Source organism: Heteronotia binoei, chromosome 1, assembly GCF_032191835.1.
Source record: "Heteronotia binoei isolate CCM8104 ecotype False Entrance Well chromosome 1, APGP_CSIRO_Hbin_v1, whole genome shotgun sequence".
Taxonomy (NCBI): Eukaryota; Metazoa; Chordata; class Lepidosauria; order Squamata; family Gekkonidae; genus Heteronotia; species Heteronotia binoei.
In genome coordinates, this window is record NC_083223.1 from 268,061,521 (window position 1) to 268,080,795 (window position 19,275).

A 19,275-nucleotide genomic window follows, 5' to 3' on the forward strand; every position below is an offset into this window, starting at 1 on the left:
GAATTTGCAGACACAATCTTGGCCGCAAGGTAAGTCTTTGTGGCTTTGACTGCCATCTCATAGGACCTCATAAACTCTCTATAAGATGTTCTAGTCATTTCATCTCGAGTACACCCCCATTTCCTCTCTAACCGTCTGAGCCCTCGTTTCAGTAGTCGCAACTCCGGGGTGTACCACGGGGCCAGCTTAATGCAAGGGCGTCGAAGTGCGATCTCATCAATGACTCTGGAGAGTAGGGTTGCCAAGTCCAATTCAAGAAATATCTGGGGACTTTGGGGGTGGAGCCAGGAGACATTGGGGGTGGAGCCAGGAGACATTGGGGGCAGAGCCAGCAGCAAGCGTGTGACAAGCATAATTGAACTCCAAGGGAGTTCAGGCCATCACATTTAAAGGGACAGCACACCTTTTTAAATGTCTCCTTCCTTAGAAAATAATTAGGGGCACCTTCATTTGGGGCGCACAGAATTGGACCCCCTGGTCCAATCATTTTGAAACTTGGAAGGTATTTTGGGGAGAGGCACTAGATGCTATGCTGAAAATTTGGTGCCTCTACTTCAAAAAACAGCCCCCCCATAGCCCCCCATACTCACGAATCAATTCCCCATCATTCCCTATGGGAATCGTTCATGGAGGTGCATAATAGCTGTGGGGGCGGGGCTTCCCCCGCCGGCCAGCTGACTGGGGGAGGGGGGAAGCCTGTAAAACCGGGGGATCCCCCGCTGGGACCTGGGGATTGGGAAGCCTACTGGAGAGCTGGCCATGCCAGGACTCAACCAGATCATCAAGAGAATCACCAGGGGTCCCGTAGAGCCATTTGGAACCGCTCAGGGTCCATCAGACTCCGCGGGCGAGCCAAAATTAGCTCGCCGCCCAAACAGGCTTGGAGTGGTACATCTACACGAGCCTTGAGGGCAAAGTGGTCCGACCATGGCACCGCCTCCGCAGTAATATCGTCCACCCAAACCCAGGCCGCAAAGATCAAATCTAACATGTGCCCCGCCTGGTGAGTGGGCGATGTAACAAATTGGGAGAGTCCCAGTGTCCCCATGGATGACACTAGGTCCATCGCCTGACTGGAGGCCACATTGTCAGCGTGGACATTGACGTCACCCAGGATCACAAGCCTTGGGCACTCCAATGCCCAGCCTGCTAAGGCCTCGATCAGGGATGGTGAGGTGCTGGCTGGCGCGTTAGGTGGACAGTACACCAGCCAAATCGCCAACCCCTCCCCAGCGTCCCACACCAGACCAGCGCATTCAATACCGTTGCTTTCTGGGGACGGGAGAGCCCTAAAGGAATAAGTCTCTCGTATGAATACAGCCACCCCTCTCCCCCGCCTGCTAGTCCGTGATTGGTGAAAGACTGAGTAACCCGGGGGAACCGTTTGGGAGGGCCACGACGTCTCCCTCTCGCACCCAGGTCTCAGTCACGCAAATGTTATATTAATATAAAAAATTAAGCGAATATTAAAACCAGATACATAAAATTAATTTACTTGGTGCTGATATATAATGTATAAAATAAATAAATAGACAGGTGGGCAGCGTCCCATAGTTCTTCATGCTTTCTCGTTTTTTGCATGCTTAATCACTGCCCACCCACCAGATATATGTAACACTGCTCACTGTACCCCCATTTCATTGTTCCTTGGAGTGTGCCTGCACACAAAAGCTTACATTCTGAATCAGGGGTCATTTTGTAGAAGAAATAGGTGGTGGAGCTCATTAGCATAACTCATTAGAATATGTTGCCGCCCCCAGCCAAAAGCGACCCAACGCAAGAAAGGAGAGCCCCAGGAGAGCAAGGTCTGCTTGGGCTAGCTAGAGTTCCAGCCAGCCCAAGCAGGCTTCACTCGCCTGGGGCTCTCCTGGGTCGCCCCACCCGTCGAAAGGCCAGAAAGCCACCCGCCACCCAAAACCACATCAAAAGTGGAGAAACGGTGGCACAGGCTTCTCCAGGGGATAATGAAGGCCGCTGGGGGTGAGGCAAAGCCCCTGATGGCTGGCTGCTCGCTCTCCTAATCCAGGGATTGTTATGCAGCTGCACCTACTATTCAATGGACAAGGTAGGTGGGAAGGAAGAGGGAGAACCCTCAAAAAGGTTCAGGAGCTGTGCTTCTGTGAGCTCCTGCTGAATCTGAGACTTGTTCTGAATAATAAAACTTGGTTGGTCTTAAAGTGCTGGACTCCCAACTTTGTCTTTTGTTTGTTTGAGAACAGATGCTTGTTCATAAATTAAAGAGACTGATTTAGAAAAAGACATACAGAGTAATAAAAATTATAAGTGATAAATTAATTTAGGCCATGTGCAGTGTTAAGACTAGACCTGGAAGGCATACAGAGACATCAGTAGATATAGACTCGGGTGGCGCCGGTCTGAAGCAGCGGAACAAAGGTTGAGTTTTAGAACAAAGCAGGAGTCAAGTGGCACCTTTGAGACCAACAAAGTTTTATTCAGAATGTAGACTTTCGTGTGCCAGAAGCACACTTCATCTGACAATAGGATGGAATGGCAAGCAGTCCTAAATACAGAGAAAGTGGGCAGTGAGTTAGTATGTAGTCATGGAAATGTTTTTTAGCAGATTAAAAGAATCACAGGTTGGGGTCTGTTAGTTTATGTTAACTGGGCTGAAACAACGACGAATGGTAATATAAAGCAGACTGATGTCCATGTACTAAACCCATTATTATTTTGTTCGCGGTATAAGCTTTCGTGTGCATGCACGGGGAGGGCGGGATATAAATCTAATAAAAACAAAGTCACTACATGTGCATAAAACTTTGCCTGCGAGCACACACACTAAGTAATGCACTTTCAGTGCACTTCCCAACTGGATTTTGCCGGTTCATACAGTAAAATCCACTTGGAAAGTGGGCTGAAAATGCATTATTCACTTAGTGCGCTCGCCGCCTTTGTTGGTCTTAGAGTTGCCGCCGGACTCAAAACTTCGATCCGTTTCTATGAGCAGCGCCGTGGTCAAGCCGGAGTTTATTTTTACTTTCCTCCCTGGAGCGCCCCGGACACGTTCGATCGGATACCGGAAGTCATCCTAAAAACCGCACAAACTGCGGCTCGGCCAACCTGCAGTCATGTGACCGCGCCCCGCCAGGCTCGCGATCACATGGCGCCGCCTCCCCCCCCCCGTTTCCGGCTTCTCCTCCTTTTTCCTCTTTCGCTTCCGGTGGCCTGACGCGCTCCGCCTCCACGTGACGAGGGCGCAGGCCGGCTTCGGGGGGCCGCCATGTTGTGTGGCCCTCTGGGCGGCTGGGCCAGCAGGCGCCGGGGATGGCGGCGTCCGAAAGCAAGTGGCTCTCTGGGGTGAACGTGGTGCTGGTCATGGCCTACGGGAGCCTGGTGAGGACACGCGGGGGGCGGAAGGGCCTGCCTGGGGGCGCGGCGGGCGGGAGCGGAGTAGGGAGACCCTCGGGGTCTTCGCCCCAGCTTTGCCCAGCCGCGGGTGGGCGTGGGGCCGCAGTGGTCCCGCGGGTGGCGCGTTGGGACGCTCCAAAGAAGGAGGTTGCTAGGGAGACGGCGCCCACCTTCTCTCCCTTCTATTTATTCGGGAGCATTCTTCATGACCCTGCTGCAGTAGGGCTTCGGTTCACACCTCCGCGTACACACGTGGGGACGGTGCATGCATGCATTCACACGTGTGCGGGCACGGCTTTGCACTCGCGCAGGCGTGCAGGCGTGTGAGAGCCGGTTTGGTGTAGTTCTCTGGGAGAAACGGGTTTGATCCCCCACTCCTCCACTTGCACCTGCTGGAATGGCCTCGGGTCAGCCGTAGCTCTCGCAGGAGTTGTCCTTCAAAGGGCAGCTTCTGGGAGAGCTCTCTCAGGCCCACCCACCTCACAGGGTGTCTGTTGTGGGGGAGGAAAGTAAAGGAGATTGTAAGACACTCTGAGAGTCTGTCCTTGAAAGGGCAGCTTCTGGGAGAGCTCCCTCAGCCCCACCCACCTCACAGGGTGTCTGTTGCGGGGGAGGAAGGGAAAGGAGATTCTAAGCCACTCTGAGGCTCTGATTCAGAAAGAAAGGCGGGGTATAAATCTGCAGTCATCTTCTTCTACTCCCCTCCGCGTTTCAGATTTGTGTGATCAGTGTCCTACCGGGTTGCATACGGGAAGGCCAGGGCCATCGCCAGGATTTCATGTATGGTGGAGCCCACGGTGGGATTTGTTGGTTGGAGGGGCTGGGGAGCCACCCAGTTTGGCATCCCAGGGCTCTCGGAACTGTAAGCTGTCTTGAGTTCCACAAGCTAACTCTCCTTTGCCTGGGCAGTCATAGCAACTCTGGACCCCCAACCCTCTTCTTATGTGCCCCTCTCTTGACTCTCACCCTCCCCCCTTCTCTTTGCTCTGCAAGGTGTGTTAGGGAAGGGGAGAGAAAAAAGACCTGCAGCAATGCTATTCCTTGCTCAGAGTGGTGGTGAGCAAAGGGGGCAGATTGGGGACCCTCCAGTGAAAGGGCCATATAGTTGGAGGGGGGGGCGTTGTAAGGATGGGCCTGGCCCCTCCCAGGCCCCACTGTAGCTACGGATCTGGGAAGGGTTCATCTTATGGTTTGCACTGTGTAGTCCGCATTGAGTCTCAGTGAGAAAGAGGGGCTGTAAATAGTAGCACGAATAGAGAGTTTGCTGAAGCCCTGCAGCAGAGTGAGCCCTGCCTCGGGCTTGATGGAAGACCCCCAAGGAAGTCTGGGGGTTGCAGTGGCAAACCATCTCTGAAGATGGAGTCAAGTTGATGATGATATTGGATTTATATCCTGCCCTATGCTCTGAATCTCAGAGTGGTCACAATCTCCCTTTATCTTCCTCCCCCACAACAGACACCCTGTGAGGTGGGTGGGGCTGAGAGGGCTCTCAGCAGCTGCCCTTTCAAGGACAACTCCTACGAGAGCTATGACTGACCAAAGGCCGTCCCATAGCTGCAAGTGGAGGAGTGGAGAACCAAACCCGATTCTCCCAGATAAGAGTCCACACACTTCACCACTATGCCAAACTGGCTTTAAGACCTACAAAGTTTTATTCAGAATGTAAGTTTTCATGTGCTCTAAGCACACTTAATCAGACAAGGAATCAGGTGCAGTGAGCAGAGAGCTACATATTGTTGGTAGGCAGTAGTTTAGACTACAAAATGGTACAACTTTAAGATCCAATGACAGAATAGTAAAATTAAAAAACTGAGCAAACCTTTGATCTGGGTAGCATGAGCGTGAGAAACCAATAATACAGTAACATGTCAAATTGTGAGAATTGTTAATCACTCTATTGTTATATACCTAGGCCAAAATGAGGGCATTTCTTAAGATCTCTTCCCCTGAAAATCCTACAGGGTTGCTGTAAATTAGTAGTGCCTTGGTGGGACTTTTCCCCACCTGTCCTGATTTGAATGGCTTAGAAACCGGGGCTTTTTTTGTAGCAGGAACTCCTCTGCATATTAGGCCACACACCCCTGCTGTAGACAATCCTCCTGGAGCTTACAGAAGGCCCTGTACTAAGAGCCCTCTAAGCTCTTGGAGGATTGGCTACATCAGGGGGTGTGGCCTGATATGCAAAGAAGTTCCTGCTACAAAGAAAGCTCTTGGTAGGATGATTTGTCACATCCCAAAAGCTAAGCCATCTATGAGGATCTCTTGCCTTAAATATTCTATGAGGTTGCCATAACATCATCAGCTGCAAATTGATGGTACTTTCTGCCATCGACACACACATGTCTACGTTCGTAGATATATCTGCGCATTTATGTTCTGTGTTGTCATAGTCATGTGTGTATGGATACGTGTGTACTTTCCCCCCATGTTTGTGTGTGGTTGTAGATGTATCGGTATTACACTCCGTGTGTGTGTTACTGATCTTTTAAGTGTCAGATCCTGCAAACTCACTTTCATTAGGTTAGACTGGGGTGGTCAAACTGCAGCTTGGGAGCCACATGTGGCTCTTTCACACACATTGTGTGACTCTTGAAGCTCCCTCAGCCCCAATGCTGGCTTGGGGAATGCATTTAAAGTTGCTTTCTTTCCACTTTTCCCTCCCTCATCTATTTCCCTCCCAGTTTGGTGTAGTTTGGTGTAGTGGTTAAGTGTGTGGACTCTTATCTGGGAGAACCGGGTTTGATTCCCCACTCCTCCACTTGCACCTGCTGGAATGGCCTTGGGTCAGCCATAGCTCTGGCAGAGGTTGTCCTTGAAAGGGCAGCTGCTGTGAGAGCCCTCTCCAGCCCCACCCACCTCACAGGGTGTCTGTTGGGGGGGGGGAGGTAAAGGAGATTGTGAGCCGCTCTGAGACTCTTTGGAGTGGAGGGCGGGATATAAATCCAATATCTTCATCTACCTCACAGGGTGTCTGTTGTGGGGGAGGAAGGTAAAGGAGATTGTGAGCCGCTCTGAGACTCTTCGGAGTGGAGGGCGGGATATAAATCCAATATCTTCATTTACCTCACAGGGTGTCTGTTGTGGGGGAGGAAGGGAAAGGAGATTGTGAGCCGCTCTCAGACTCTTTGGAGTGGAGGGCGGGATATAAATCCAATATCTTCATCTACCTCACAGGGTGTCTGTTGTGGGGGAGGAAGGGAAAGGAGATTGTGAGCCGCTCTGAGACTCTTCGGAGTGGAGGGCGGGATATAAATCCAATATCTTCATCTACCTCACAGGGTGTCTGTTGTGGGGGAGGAAGGGAAAGGAGATTGTGAGCCGCTCTCAGACTCTTTGGAGTGGAGGGCGGGATATAAATCCAATATCATCTTCATCATCATCTTCCTCTCTCCTACATCCAACTTTCATGCCTTGCAGCTCTCAGACATCAGACATTTATTCTATGCAGCTATTACGTTAAACAATTTTGGCCACCACTGGGTTAGACTAAGATGGGTAGCCATGTTTGTCTGTAGCAGTTAAAAAGAGCAAGAGTCCAGTAGCACCTTAAAGACTAACAAAACTTGTGGCAGGGGAGGAGTTTCATGAGTGAGCAGTGACTCACAAAAGCTTCTATCCTGCCACAACTTTTGCTAGTGTTTAAGGTGCTTAGGAGCCCCGTGGTGCAGAGTGGTCAGCTGCAGTCCAAGCTCACTTATGACCTGAGTTCGATCCCGGTGGAAGCTGGGTTCAGGTAGACAGCTCAAGGTTGACTCATCCTTCCGAGGTCGGTCAAATGAGTACCCAGCTTGCTGGGGGGAAAGTGTAGATGACTGGGGAAGGCAATGGCAAACCACCCTGTGAAAATGTCATGATGCGACGTCACCTCAGAGTCGGAAACGACTGTTTCTTGACTACCTTTACCTTTTTACAGGTGTAGCATTGGGCAGCATCCAAGTACCTTGATGGAGTTTCCTTCCATAACTTTGCCTGGAATCGGCCTGCCCAAGCCCTTCCCCTAAACACTTGCCTCAGAACCACCTTCCCCTCTGTCCAAGGATTTTATTTTTGTTTTGTTTTCAAACTAAGGCCTATGTGTCTGCTTATCCGTAGCTGTGGGTAAGAGCCGCTGGAGTGAGAGCCAGTGTGGTGTCGTAGTTAAGAGCGGAGGGCTCTAATCTGGAGAAGTGGGCTTCCTTCCCTGCTCTTCCATGTGAAACCTGGTGCTTCTTGTGGGGAGAGGTTGGGAAGCCGCTTTGAGACTCCTTAAGATAGAGGAAAGCAGGACACCCGCCAGGTGTTTTTAGGAAGTGAGCCAGGTACTGGTTTCGCCCAGCAAGCAAGGCTTTGGATTGACTATTGGAGATGTGAATGGATATATTTTAAAGCAGGGGTGTCAAACATGCGGCCCAGGGGCTGAATCAGGCCCTTGGAGGGCTCCTATCAGGCCCCTGAGCAACTGGCTGTCATCTGCTTCCGTCTCCCTCTCTCTTGCTTCCTTCTGCATCACAGCTTGCTTTGCCAGGCTTGCTCAATCGCACAGGAGCTACAGAGCAAAACCTCTATTTTTTCCATTAGTTGAGGCTCCTCCCCCTCCCGGTTCCCTGTGGAGGGACGGAAAGAGCCAGAGCTTCCTTTGCTCAGTTCCCTGGATCCCATGGGAGAGATACAAAGAAAGCACCTTTAAGACCAACAAGTGCTAATGTTTTAAGCATTATTTTAAGGGGATTTTTTTAGCCGTGTCTGTGTCCTTTAAAAAGTGTATATATCTGCTACCTAATCTTAAATAGGTACACACATGGCCTGGCCCGACACGGCCTAGCCCGGCCCAACAAGGTGTCATTTATGTCAGATCCTGCCCTCATAACACCTCTTACTTTAAAACATTGCTTTGGCAGCAGTTATTTTATTTATTTAATCCGATTTATATCCCGCTCTCCTCTGACGGGCTCAGGCCAGCTAACAACAAACATAAACAACATTTTAAAAAACCCCAACAACATAAAATATCACCGCAACATAAGGATTTGCACTAAAGTTAAGCTGTGGCAACCATTTTTGTGGCTGGCTCCACCTCTTGCGGCAGCCATTTTGTTGCTGCCACCTCAGAAGGATTCAAAATGTGCCCGCAGTCTCAAAAAGGTTGGGGACTCCGGCATAGGACGTCAAATGAACCAACGCGTCTTCAAAACTGAGGGCAATAATGTAATCCTAAAGTGAAAGGTAAAGGTAGTCCCCTGTGCAAGCACCAGTCGTTTCCAACTCTGGGGCGACGTCGCATCATGACATTTTCTCGGCAGGCTTTTTACAGGGTGGTTTGTCATTGCCTTTCCCAGTCATCTACACTTATAAAGTACGGGTGGCCAAACCATGACTCTGGAGCCATACGTTGCTCTTTCACACTTATTGTGCAGCTCTTGAAGCCCCCACCACCCTATCGGATGAGTTGCAAAATGCATTTCTCTCTTTAAATCGCTTCTCCAAGCCAGGCAAACCAGGCAGCTTGGAGAGTACGTTTAAAGTTAAAGTTGCCTTCCTTCCTTCTTGCAGCTCTCAAACATCTGCCATTCGTGCCTTGCTTCTCTCAAACATCTGACATTTATCGTGTGGCCCTGATGTTAAATAAATTTGGCCACGCTTGTCATAAAATACACGCTACCCCATAAGCAGTGAGATAGGACTAGAGATACCAAACGGAACGACAACGTGAACGGCACTGTTTTGGCCAGCATAGCGTGAACGATGTGGAAGGTGAGATTACAAAGCTGCAAAGCAATGCAGTAGCCATTCCCATACGAAGAATCTCTTCGGGAACATTCCATCCCAGTACAGTCATAATCAGGGGTGGAACTCTCGCAGGAGCTCCTGTGCATATTAGGCCACACCCCTTGATGTAGCCAATCCTCCCAAGAATTTACAAGGCTTTTTTTTTTTGTAAGCTCTTGGAGGATTGGCTACATCAGGGGTGCGTGGCCTAATATGCAAAAGAAGTCCTCCTAGGATTCCACCCTGTTCATAATTCCATTGCCAGGATTTCCCCCCTGGATGTTTCCGTTTTGCACATTTTTACAAAATGATAGTGTAAGTGCCTTCTTGAACTGCTCAAGCATGCCTTTCCACAAGGTAGGAGCCGCTATGGAGAATGAGTCTCAGTCTTACCAGTTGGCATGGAGGAACCTTCAGAATGTTCTGTTCAGATGACGGTGCCATGGCATAGTACAGGGGTAGCCAAACTGTGGCTCTTTCACACACACATTTTGTGGCTCTCGAAGTCCCCACTGCCCCATTGGTCCCCTTAGGGAAGACATTTGTCTCTTTAAATCACTTCTCCAAGCCAGCCAGAGTCTTGGTGAATGCGTTTAAAGTTAAAAGTTGATTTCTTTCCGCCTTGCCCTCCCTCCCTCCCTCCCTTCCTTCCTTCCTTCCTTCCTTCCTCCCTCCCTCCCTCCCTCAGGCATGCCTTTCCACAAGGTAGGAGCCCCTCCCTCCCTTCCTTCCTTCCTTCCTCCCCTCCCTCCATTTGCTTTCTTTCCACTTTTCTTTCCACCTACCTACCTTCCTTCTTCCCTCCTGTCTCGCGGCTCTCAAACATCTGACATTTATTCGATGTGGCTCTTAACATTAAGCAAGCTCTTAACATTAAGCAACCCTGGCATAGTTGGAGAGGTGGTCCCGCCAGTACGTTGGTCTTAGCCATGAGGGTTTTGTGGGTGATAATGAGTACTTAGAATTGAGCCTGGTAACGGATCACTAGCCAGTGGAGCAACTGCAAGGTGGGTGTGGCATGCATTTTCCGTTCGGCACCCGCTAGTAATCTGGCTGCAGCATTCTATATCAACCAGAGTTTCCAGTTTGACTTCAAGGGCAGACCCATGTAGTGTGCATTACAGTAGTCCAGCCTATAAAGGTACCCATGACACAGATCCACATGGCCAAATGGGCGGACTCATCCATTTTGTGTTTCCCAGCGTAAGAGCACTCTCTGTCTCTCCTCTGCATCCTCCACATCTCGTTAGTGTCCTCCTTGAACCAGGCACATTTGCCAAGTAGCAAACAAACAAATTGCATTCTCCATAAAGCACTGCTTTAAGTTTTCAGCCCTTAAGAAATGATAGAGACAGCCCCAAACGGCATTGGACTTCTTTGTCGCAGCCTCACTTGGTTGGCTCATGCACTTCGCTATGTGCATAAGCAGTGCTGGGGTTTCCACCAGTGTCCCCTCTAAGCTGATTTAGTGTGAGCCAGCTCACAGGTTTTTTAGCCTCCGGCTCACGCATTTCTGTCTCAGCTCAGGAAGGATGGTCCCAGCGCGAGCTAATTGAGGCAGCGGCTCGCAACTTGAATGCCAGTCGCTCACCAAGTAGAATTCTTGCTCACGGGACTCCACAGCTTAGAGGGAACATTGGTTCACACTACGCTAAATCATGTGTTTTGCCGCTAGGTTTTTATTGTGTGAAAATAGCAAAAATCCAGTTGCAGAACACATTTAGCGTAGTGTGAACACACCCAGTGTTTTTACGTTTGGAGCGGCGGGGTGGGGGGGGACACAGGATCTGGAAGGTGATTTCAGCTTCTGCATAAATTAACCTTGCTTTTCCTGGCTTCCTTTTCCAGGTCTTTGTGCTGCTTTTCATCTTTGTAAAGAGGCAGATCATGCGCTTTGCGATGAAGTCCCGCCGTGGCCCCCACGTCCCAGTCGGGCAGCACGCATCCAAGGTTCGTCTGCAAGCCACGTTTGGGAGATAAAAGGAAGTACTTCTTCACCCAAAGGGTGATTAACATGTGGAATTCACTGCAACAGGAGGTGGTGGCGGCCACAAGCATGGCCAGCTTCAAGAGGGGTTTAGATAAATATATGGAGCAGATGTCCATCAGTGGCTATTAGCCACTGTGTGTGTGTGTGTATATATATATAAAAAATTTTTGGCCACTGTGTGACACAGAGTGTTGGACTGGATGGGCCATTGGCCTGATCCAACATGGCTTATGTTCTTATGATTGGTCACTCCAGAGAAGGCAAGAGGGTCAGAGAGCCTTGGGCAGGGGTGGAATTCTAACAGGGGCTCCTTTGCATATTAGGCCACAGACCCCTGATGTAGCCAATCCTCCCAAGAGCTTGCCAAAAAGAGCCTTGTACGCTCTTGGAGGATTGGCTGTGTCAGAGGTGTGTGGCCTAATATGCAAAGGAGCTCCTGCTAGAATTCCACCCCTGGCCTTGGAGGAGGTTAAAAACAGGGTTACAGCAGTGAGATTTGGCGAGAGCCAGTGGCTTCAGTGGAAAAATGAGGACTCGAACCTGGGTTTCCGGGATCCTAACCTGACTCTCCGACTACTACCACACCTGTGCTCTGGGAAAACGTCTCTGTCTTTTGTTGGGGAATTTTCTCTTTGTATATGTCATAAACACTTTCTCTTACCCTAGTTCCCCAAACAGCCTGATGCTCTCAGGATTTAATATATGAGACCCAGAAACTTTTTCAGAACAACGGAAAAGCTTTATTGTTCTCCAGTTATCTCTCAAGACAGCGCAGTCTGGCTATATTTTACTCAAGAGCCAGTTTGGTGTAGCGGTTAAGTGTGCGGACTCTTATCTGGGAGAGCTGGGTTCGATTCCCCACTCCTCCACTTGCACCTGCTAGCATGGCTTTGGGTCAGCCAGAGCTCTTGCAGGAGTTGTCCTTGAAAGGGCAGCTACTGTGAGAGTCCTCTCCAGCCCCACCCACCTCACAGGGTGTCTGTTGTGGGGGAGGAAGGTAAAGGAGATTGTGAGCCGCTCTGAGACTCTTCAGAGTGGAGGGCGGGATATAAATCCAATATCATCTTCTTCAATTTATATCCTGGGCTCCCTGTCGAGGCGGGCTCAGGGTGGCTCACGTGGTTTTATTGTATATAAATATACAATAAAACGTTAAAAACAATTTAAAACATAGAAATGGACATTTCAGATGCTATGATCTTGTGGGTTGTCTTGCTGTTCCAGCTGGGTGTTCTCCGTAAAGCAGATCTTAATGGTCCAGATGTTCTGTATGGAGCAGATTGCAAGAGGTGGTCCAGATGTTTTTTGGAGACTGTAGTAGCCAGTGATTCAATTTGCAAATGCCTGGTGGAAGAGTGTCGTCTTACAGGCCCTGCGGAACTGTGCAAGCTCTTGCAGGGCCCTGACCTCCTCCGGGAGCTCATTCCACCAGTGTGGAGCTGCTACAGAAAAGGCCCTAGCTCTAGTTGTCATAAGCCTGGCCTCTTTAGGGCCGAGGATTGAAAGCAGGTTTTTTGACCCAGACCAAAGTGCTCTCCGGGGAACATGGGAAATGCGGTCCCTAAAGTATGCAGGCCATATAGGGCTTTGAAGGTAAGAACCAGCACCTTGAAACGAATCCGGTATGCAATGGGCAACCAGTGCAGTGCTTTCAGCACCGATTGAATGTGCTCCCGTAGGGAAGACCTGTTAACAACCTGGCTGCGGCATTCTGCACTAGTTGGAGCTTCCGGGTTTGAGACAAGGGCAGCCTCATTATAGAGGGCATTGCAGCAATCCAATCTTGTGACCGTGGCGTGGATCATTGTCGCTAAGTTGTTGCGTTCGAGGTAGGGGACCGACTGCCTTACTAGCCGAAGATGATAAAAGGCTGATTTGGCGGTGGCTGCCACCTGGGCCTCCATAGTTAAAGAGGGGTCCAGGAGCACCCCTAAGCTTTTAACCTTGGGCGCAGATGTAAGTAGCGCCCCATCAAAGGCCAGTAATAAGACCTCGGATCTTGGACCACCACGACTTAGGTAAAGGACCTCCATCTATCGTATTTTTCGGACTATAAGACGCACTTCCCCCCCCCCCCCCCAAAAAAAAGTGGGAGGAAAAGTGTGTGCATCTTATAGTCCGAAGGTACGTACCTTCGGGGGGGGGGGGGCCGATCTGCTGCCTCTTCCTCCGATCCGGCGCTTCCCCGCGCCTGCCTGCCTGGCTCCATCTTCTTCAGGCAAGCGCTGGGATCGCTCTACTTGGCCCCAGCGCTTTGCAAGTGCCAGCTGCGGAGGGGGCAGCGTGCTTCCTACTTGCCTGTGTGCCTGCCTTCAGCTGTGATGTTTAAAGCAAGCGCTGGGATCGGAGGGGGGAGGGAGCGATCCCAGCGCTTGCTTTAAACATCACAGCTGAAGGCAGGCACACAGGAAAGCAGGAAGCACGCTGCCCCCTCTGCAGCCGGCGCTTGCAAAGCGCTGGGGCCACGTGGAGTGATCCCAGTGCTTGCCTGAAGAAGATGGAGCCAGGCAAGCAGGCGTGGGGGAGGCGCCGGATCGGAGGAAGAGGCAGCGGATCGCCCCCCAGGAGGAAGGTGCGTCCTATCCTCCGGAGCGCCTTATGGTGCGAAAAATACGGTATATAGAAAAGCAAAACAGTTAGATAGCATACTCGCATCATACTCTTTGTTAGGCACTTATGCATTCTCATGCAATTAAACTCCAGTTTTAGTAATTAGGCTTACACACTCTTATTTCTTTAGATGGCAAACCTCATACAATTTTATATCTGCAAGATGTCTAAATGTGCTTAAGCATAGCAGTTACGATTCTATATTCTCAGTCTTTGTCAGAAATCTCTAAATGCTATTAACTTAATCTTTTGTTAAATATATTTAACCCAAATAGCATATTCTTTGGCAAACCTGCCCAGAGCTCTCTGATACAGGTGTCAAGCTGGTGGGAAATTTCTAAGGCTTGTATAGATTCTGCCATGAGAACTTATCGCCGAGCTGGTGGGAAATTTCTAAGGCTTATATAGATTCTACCATGAGAACTTATCGCTTATCTCTGATTCTGTCTCTCTTCCCAGGTCGATCTGACAGTTTTCTCACCAGCTGCAAATGCAGATGCTCACTGATACTGGCTAATGCCCATCTTTCTCTGAATCTCAGATACTGTCCGATGAGAACTTTCTCTCTCATCTGATTCTTCCCACTTCGGTCAGAGAAGCATCTTTCCTTGCCAAAATACCATTTTTCCCCTCTCTCCTGAAAAAACCTCTCTCTCTCTCTCTCTCTGACCTTGATTCTATCCTAAATCTACAAGCTTATAGACATCAAGTAATTTTCAAGTGTTTCAAAGAGTGTAAAATGATTTAAATCTCTCATGGGTTGTTTTCATAAAGGGGCCAGTCAGAATTTTTCTCCACAATATCTTTTAAGTTGCCAGTGGACTCCAGTTCAGTCCTACCCAACCCCAGCTCTCATCAGCTCATGTGTTCTGTTTGCTCTCCTTTCTCCCCAGAGCTTGAAAGAAGAGACCGACATCCGGCTGTCCAGGGTCCAGGACATCAAATATGAGCCCCAGCTCTTGTCCCAAGATGACATCCGGCTGCATCAGCTGGAGACTCCCCAGATTCCATGTACTGCATTTCACATCCTTCAGCTGCCGGGGTTGCGGTTGGGGCGGGTGGGGAATTCCCACTGCTTTCCCCCGTAGCCTGAGAGCCAGTTTGGTGTAGTGGTTAAGTGTGCGGACTCTTACCTGGGAGAACCAGGTTTGATACCCCACTCCTCCACTTGCACTTGCTGGAATGGCCTTGTGTCAGCCATTGCTGTGGCAGGGGTTGTTCTTAAAAGGGCAGCTGCTGGGAGAGCCAGTTTGTTGTAGTGGTTAAGTGCGCGGACTCTTATCTGGGAGAACCGGGTTTGATTCCCCACTCCTCCACTTGCACCTGCTGCAATGGCCTTGGGTCAGCCATAGCTCTGGCAGAGGTTGTCCTTGAAAGGGCAGCTGCTGTGAGAGCCCTCTCCAGCCCCACCCACCTCACAGGGTGTCTGTTGTGGGGGGAGGAGATATAGGAGATTGTAAGCCGCTCTGAGTCTCTGATTCAGAGAGAAGGGCGGGGTATAAATCTGCAGTCATCTTCTGTGTAGTACGTTGCCCTGACTCGAGCCTCTGTGTTTCCTTGCAGTTTGCTATTCCTACCTGTACAGGATGAAGGCCCTGGATGCTCTCCGAGAGTCAGGTAAATGGGAGGGGGCGGGAACCATGTCACAATCGGGCCACCCGCAGCCAACGGGAGTTGAGGCCAGAAAGGCCTCCGCAGAAATGAAAAGCAAAAGGACTGCTGACTGAATGAATTGGCTATATGAACCTAAGAGAAGCCATGTTGGATCAGGCCAGTGGCCCATCCAGTCCAACACTGTCTCACACAGTGGCCATAAGAACATAAGAGAAGCCATGTTGGATCAGGCCAATGGCCCATCCAGTCCAAGACTCTATGTTGAACACATTGCTGAGATTGGGTCCCATCACCAGCCTGTTGGGCTTGAAAAATTGCCCCTCGAAGCGCATCATTTCTCATCCGGAGAACACGTCGTTTTCAAGATTCTTCATAGTCCCCTCTTTCAGAAGCGCACATCTCGTTGGACATTAGAAATTACCGGACAACAGAAATTATTAGAGTGAGACTTATTGAAAGTTGGGACTGTTATCTTATTGTTCTGTTATAATATTATTTTGGTTCTGACCACAAGCCGAAGCACGAAAGAAAAACAAAACCGTGCACAACCGATAGTAACAAATAGGCTGGAATTTTTCCAACTACGAATAGACTTTATTGGGAACCTGGAAGTGCCACTGCTTTGATTAAACATCAGTATTATGTTATAGTGTGCATGGTGTGTATGAGGACTGTGTAGAGGTGTGAGTGTGTTTATTGCCCAGCAGCCAATGCACAGCAGCCAAGAAGGTCAGAGCGCCTGCTCCGGCTGCAACGCCACTGAGGATGTTCTCCGCAGGTGAGAACGAAACGTCTGGAAGGAAAACTTTCTCCAGTAGAACATGGCACTTGAGCCCGAAAGATTCTACAAACCCTAATGTGTTTATTGAATTTGACCATATTGTGAATGCAAGCCTATTTGTTACTATTGGTTGTGCACAGTTTTGTTTTTCTTTTGTGCTTGCGCCGTGCGTTCCTTTCTTTGCTTACACAAGCCAAAGAAGACGGAGATTGGACTTTTGCACAAAATAAATTTATAACTTGCATTTTTATGAGTTCTAGGAAGAGCCCGCAGGGGGAAAAAAAATCCTGTTTTAATCCTGAAATAACAATATAAGAATAACAAAATGGTCGCCTTTTGATCCATGCGAATCCTAAAATAACAACAAAATATTATTAATGGTTATCCGCAATTATAAAAATCTATTAAAATCTACAGATTTTTCCCGTGGGCTTTTTCCCAGTTACTGTTTTTAAGATACATGAGTGACATCTAGTTGTCCCAGTCAGCGCTTCTTTTGGCTTTTCATTTCTGTGCCTCCATGCTGGCTCCCTGCCCCCCTTTCTTTCCTTGCTGGAAAGGCTTCCATGCAAGGGCTGTCGACCTTTAGGTGGGCCTGGGGCCTGGTGATCTCCCAGAATGTCAGCTGATCTCCAGACAACAGGGGTCAGTTCCCCTGAAGGAAAACAGCTGCTTCAGAGGGTGGACTCAATAGCATTGGACCCTGACTGAGACCCTTCCCATTACCCTCCGTCATCCCAAAGCTTGCAGGGATTTCCCGTCCCCGAGCTGACAACCCTACTGCCAAGCAGAAAAGGGCAACCAGAATGATTCAAGGGTTGGAACCCTTTCCCTATGAAGAAAGGTTAAAACGCTTGGGGCTCTTTAGCTGGGAGAAATGTCGACTGAGGGGGTGATGGAAGTTTACAAGATGATGCATGGGATGGAGAAGGTAGGGAAAGAAGTACTTTTCTCCCTTTCTCACAATACGAGAACTCGTGGGCATTCGATGAAACTGCTGAGCAGACAGGTTAAAACGGATAAAAGGAAGTACTTCTTCACCCAAAGGTTGATGAACACGTGGAATTCACTGCCACAGGAGGTGGTGGCGGCTACAAGCATAGACAGCTTCAAGAGGGGATTGGATAAGCATATAATAATAATAATAATAAATTTTTATTTATATCCCGCTCTCCCCGCCTAGGTCCATCAGTGGCTATTAGCCACAATGTATTGTTGGAACTCTCTGGAGCAAGTGATGCTCTGTGTTCTTGGTGTTTGGTGGAGGTCACAGTGGGAGGGTTTCTGGTGTCTTGACCCCCCTGATGGACCTCCTGATGGCGCCTGGGGGGTTTTTTGGCCACTGTGTGACGCAGAGTGTTGAACTGGATGGACCATGAGCCTGACCCAGCATGGCTTCTCTTACATTCGTAAGCAATAGTTTTTACCTAATTTTCTTCTCCTTACTGAGCAGAGAAGAATGTAGATATATAGCCCACCTTTCTCTCTGAATCAGAGTCTCAGAGAGGTCCTTTACCTTCTCCCCCCCACGACACCCTGTGAGGTAGGTGGGGCTGAGAGAGCTCTGACAGCAGCTGCTCTTTCAAGAACAGCTCTGCGAGAGCTATGGCTGACCCAAGGCCATTCCGGCAACAGCAAGTGGAGGAGTGGGGAGTCAGACCTGGTTCTCCCAGATAAGAGTCCACACACTTATCAACTACACCAAACTGGCTCAGTTGGGGGAGTGCTGGCACAGGATTTCCACTAGTCACGGAGTGGCACTCGTGGCCTTTCGCTCCCCGGGGCACAGCGCAGTGCGAGCACAGCTTGTACATTTCCCTTTTTCTGTTGGAGAATCAGCCTGTTGTAGAATTGAGCCCCAGGGGAGACGCAGCCCTGCCTGCCTCTCTTCAGCCTGCAGGGGGCGCCGCGTGCTCATCTCCTCCCTCACTCCTCCCCACAGAGATCCCGTTCTCGGCAGAAGGAAGGCACCCCAGGTCCTCGACGGGGAAGAACTTCCGCGCCTACCTACTGGACCTGCGCAACACCAGCACCCCCTTCAAAGGGGTCCGCAAGACTTTGATCGACACTCTCCTGGACGGATACGACAGCGCTCGCTACGGGACAGGGGTGACTGCATTCTCCTCAAGTCCTTGCAGGGAGTGCAAGTTTTTTTTAAAGAAACCTATTTTATTAAATAACGTTACAGTCTTTTGGTAGAAACGAGCAGGGGTTTTTTTTGTAGCAGGAACTGCTTTGCATATTAGGTCACAAACCACCTGATGTAGCTAATCCTCCTGGAGCTTACAGTAGGCCCGGTACTAAGAGCCCTGTGAGCTCCAGGAGGATTGGCTACATCAGGGGGTGTGGCCTAACAGGGATGGAATTCTAGCAGGAGCTCCTTTGCATATTAGGCCACACACCCCTGATGTAGCCAATCCTCCTGGAGCTTACAGGAGGCCCGGTACTAAGAGCCCTGTAAACTCTTGGAGGATTGGCTACATCAGGGGTGTGTGGCCCAGGGATGGAATTCTAGCAGGAGCTCCTGTGCATATTAGGCCACACACCCCTGATGTAGCCAATCCTCCTGGAGCTTACAGTAGGCCCGGTACTAAGAGCCCTATAAGCTCCAGGAGGATTGGCTACATCAGGGGGTGTGGCCTAACAGGGATGGAATTCTAGCAGGAGCTCCTTTGCATATTAGGCCACACACCCCTGATGTAGCCAATCCTCCTGGAGCTTACAGGAGGCCCGGTACTAAGAGCCCTGTAAACTCTTGGAGGATTGGCTACATCAGGGGTGTGTGGCCCAGGGATGGAATTCTAGCAGGAGCTCCTTTGCATATTAGGCCACACACCCCTGATGTAGCCAGTCCTCCTGGAGCTTACAGTAGGCCCGGTACTAAGAGCCCTATAAGCTCCAGGAGGATTGGCTACATCAGGGGGTGTGGCCTAACAGGGATGGCATTCTAGCAGGAGCTCCTTTGCATATTAGGCCACACACCCCTGATGTAGCCAATCCTCCTGGAGCTTACAGTAGGCCCGGTACTAAGAGCCCTATAAGCTCCAGGAGGATTGGCTACATCAGGGGGTGTGGCCTAACAGGGATGGAATTCTAGCAGGAGCTCCTTTGCATATTAGGCCACACACCCCTGATGCAGCCAATCCTCCTGGAGCTTACAGCAGGC

The 19,275-nt window shown here is 49.9% G+C and overlaps 1 protein-coding gene across 1 annotated transcript in view; it reads left to right on the top strand.

Moving 5' to 3' along the window:
* Nucleotides 1-3,210: 3,210 nt before the first annotated feature.
* C1H1orf43 (chromosome 1 C1orf43 homolog) overlaps nucleotides 3,211-19,275 on the top strand; it is an 18,435-nt gene continuing 2,370 nt past the window's right edge. The window contains exons 1-5 of the mRNA XM_060253803.1: nucleotides 3,211-3,354; nucleotides 10,963-11,064; nucleotides 14,608-14,725; nucleotides 15,278-15,331; nucleotides 18,052-18,296. Coding sequence (XP_060109786.1) covers nucleotides 3,286-3,354; nucleotides 10,963-11,064; nucleotides 14,608-14,725; nucleotides 15,278-15,331; nucleotides 18,052-18,296 — 588 coding nt within the window. The 5' untranslated portion in view covers nucleotides 3,211-3,285. The remainder of the gene's footprint in view (nucleotides 3,355-10,962; nucleotides 11,065-14,607; nucleotides 14,726-15,277; nucleotides 15,332-18,051; nucleotides 18,297-19,275) is intronic.